Below are 1,712 nucleotides of genomic sequence, written 5' to 3'. Positions count from 1 at the left end.
CTGACAGTGTCACACACACACACACACACACACACACACACACACACACACAGCCCCTCAGACTCACCGTAGCTGCTCTGATCCACGATGAAGACTCTCCAGCCCCTCTCCTGCCCTTCCTCCTCCTCCTCCTCCTCCCGCTCCGCGTGCAGCTCGGCGTGCAGGCGCGACACCAGCTCGGGCCGCGCGGCGCAGCTCACGGGCACGTCGCACAGCTCGGGCTGGCGGCCCACGCGAAACACGCAGCGGGGCAGCGCGGGGCGGAAGGTGAAGAGGTCGCGGCCGGGGTCCGAGGCGCCGACGCGCAGCAGCTGGAAGCAGGGCTGCAGCCCGGGCAGCATGCTGCCCCGCCGGCGCGGACACGAGTGGCCGTGGGCTCGGTGTGGCGCGCAGCAGAGCCGGGCCCGTGACAGTCTCCGCGCGGCGCGCTCTCCCTCCCGGAAGCGCTTTGAAACTTGGCGCGCCCGCGCCACTCGCGCGAGACCTCACCGGGGCAACGGGCCGCCTCCATGGCAACAGCCCCGCCCCCCGCCGCCCCCTGCCAGTGGGCACGCCCCCTTACCCACAAACACACTGGGACTCTTCCTCATAATAAACAACACAACTCTTATACAGCCTCTATCTGTAACAATAAACACACAACACACAAACACACTGGGACTCTTCCTCATAATAAACAACACAACTCTTATACAGCCTCTCACTGTAACAATAAACACACACAACACACAAACACACTGGGACTCTTCCTCATAATAAACAACACAACTCTTATACAGCCTGTATCTGTAACAATAAACACACAACACACAAACACACTGGGACTCTTCCTCATAATAAACAACACAACTCTTATACAGCTTCTATCTGTAACAATAAAGACACACAACACACAAACACACTGGGACTCTTCCTCATAATAAACAACACAACTCTTATACAGCCTCTATCTGTAACAATAAACACACAACACACAAACACACTGGGACTCTTCCTCATAATAAACAACACAACTCTTATACAGCCTCTATCTGTAACAATAAACACACAACATACAAACACACTGGGACTCTTCCTCATAATAAACAACACAACTCTTATACAGCTTCTATCTGTAACAATAAAGACACACAACACACAAACACACTGGGACTCTTCCTCATAATAAACAACACAACTCTTATACAGCCTGTATCTGTAACAATAAACACACACAACCCACAAACACACTGGGACTCTTCCTCATAATAAACAACACAACTCTTATACAGCCTCTATCTGTAACAATAAACACACAACACACAAACACACTGGGACTCTTCCTCATAATAAACAACACAACTCTTATACAGCCTCTCACTGTAACAATAAACACACACAACACACAAACACACTGGGACTCTTCCTCATAATAAACAACACAACTCTTATACAGCTTCTATCTGTAACAATAAAGACACACAACCCACAAACACACTGGGACTCTTCCTCATAATAAACAACACAACTCTTATACAGCCTCTATCTGTAACAATAAACACACAACACACAAACACACTGGGACTCTTCCTCATAATAAACAACACAACTCTTATACAGCCTCTATCTGTAACAATAAACACACAACATACAAACACACTGGGACTCTTCCTCATAATAAACAACACAACTCTTATACAGCTTCTATCTGTAACAATAAAGACACACAACAC

The 1,712-nt window shown here is 48.7% G+C and overlaps 1 protein-coding gene across 1 annotated transcript in view; it reads right to left on the bottom strand.

The window, feature by feature from the left end:
• The window catches only part of LOC148808677 (transcription factor 19-like), a 10,917-nt gene extending 10,561 nt beyond the window's left edge, over nt 1–356 (bottom strand). The window contains exon 1 of the mRNA XM_088909385.1: nt 68–356. Within this exon, the coding sequence (XP_088765511.1) occupies nt 68–341 (274 nt within the window). The 5' untranslated portion in view covers nt 342–356. The remainder of the gene's footprint in view (nt 1–67) is intronic.
• Nucleotides 357–1,712: the final 1,356 nt, after the last annotated feature.

The sequence above is a fragment of the Atractosteus spatula genome, unplaced genomic scaffold (genome assembly GCF_055471065.1).
Source record: "Atractosteus spatula isolate fAtrSpa1 unplaced genomic scaffold, fAtrSpa1.hap1 Scaffold_202, whole genome shotgun sequence".
NCBI classification, from domain to species: domain Eukaryota; kingdom Metazoa; phylum Chordata; class Actinopteri; order Semionotiformes; family Lepisosteidae; genus Atractosteus; species Atractosteus spatula.
This window is presented reverse-complemented; position numbering and strand designations above follow the sequence as displayed.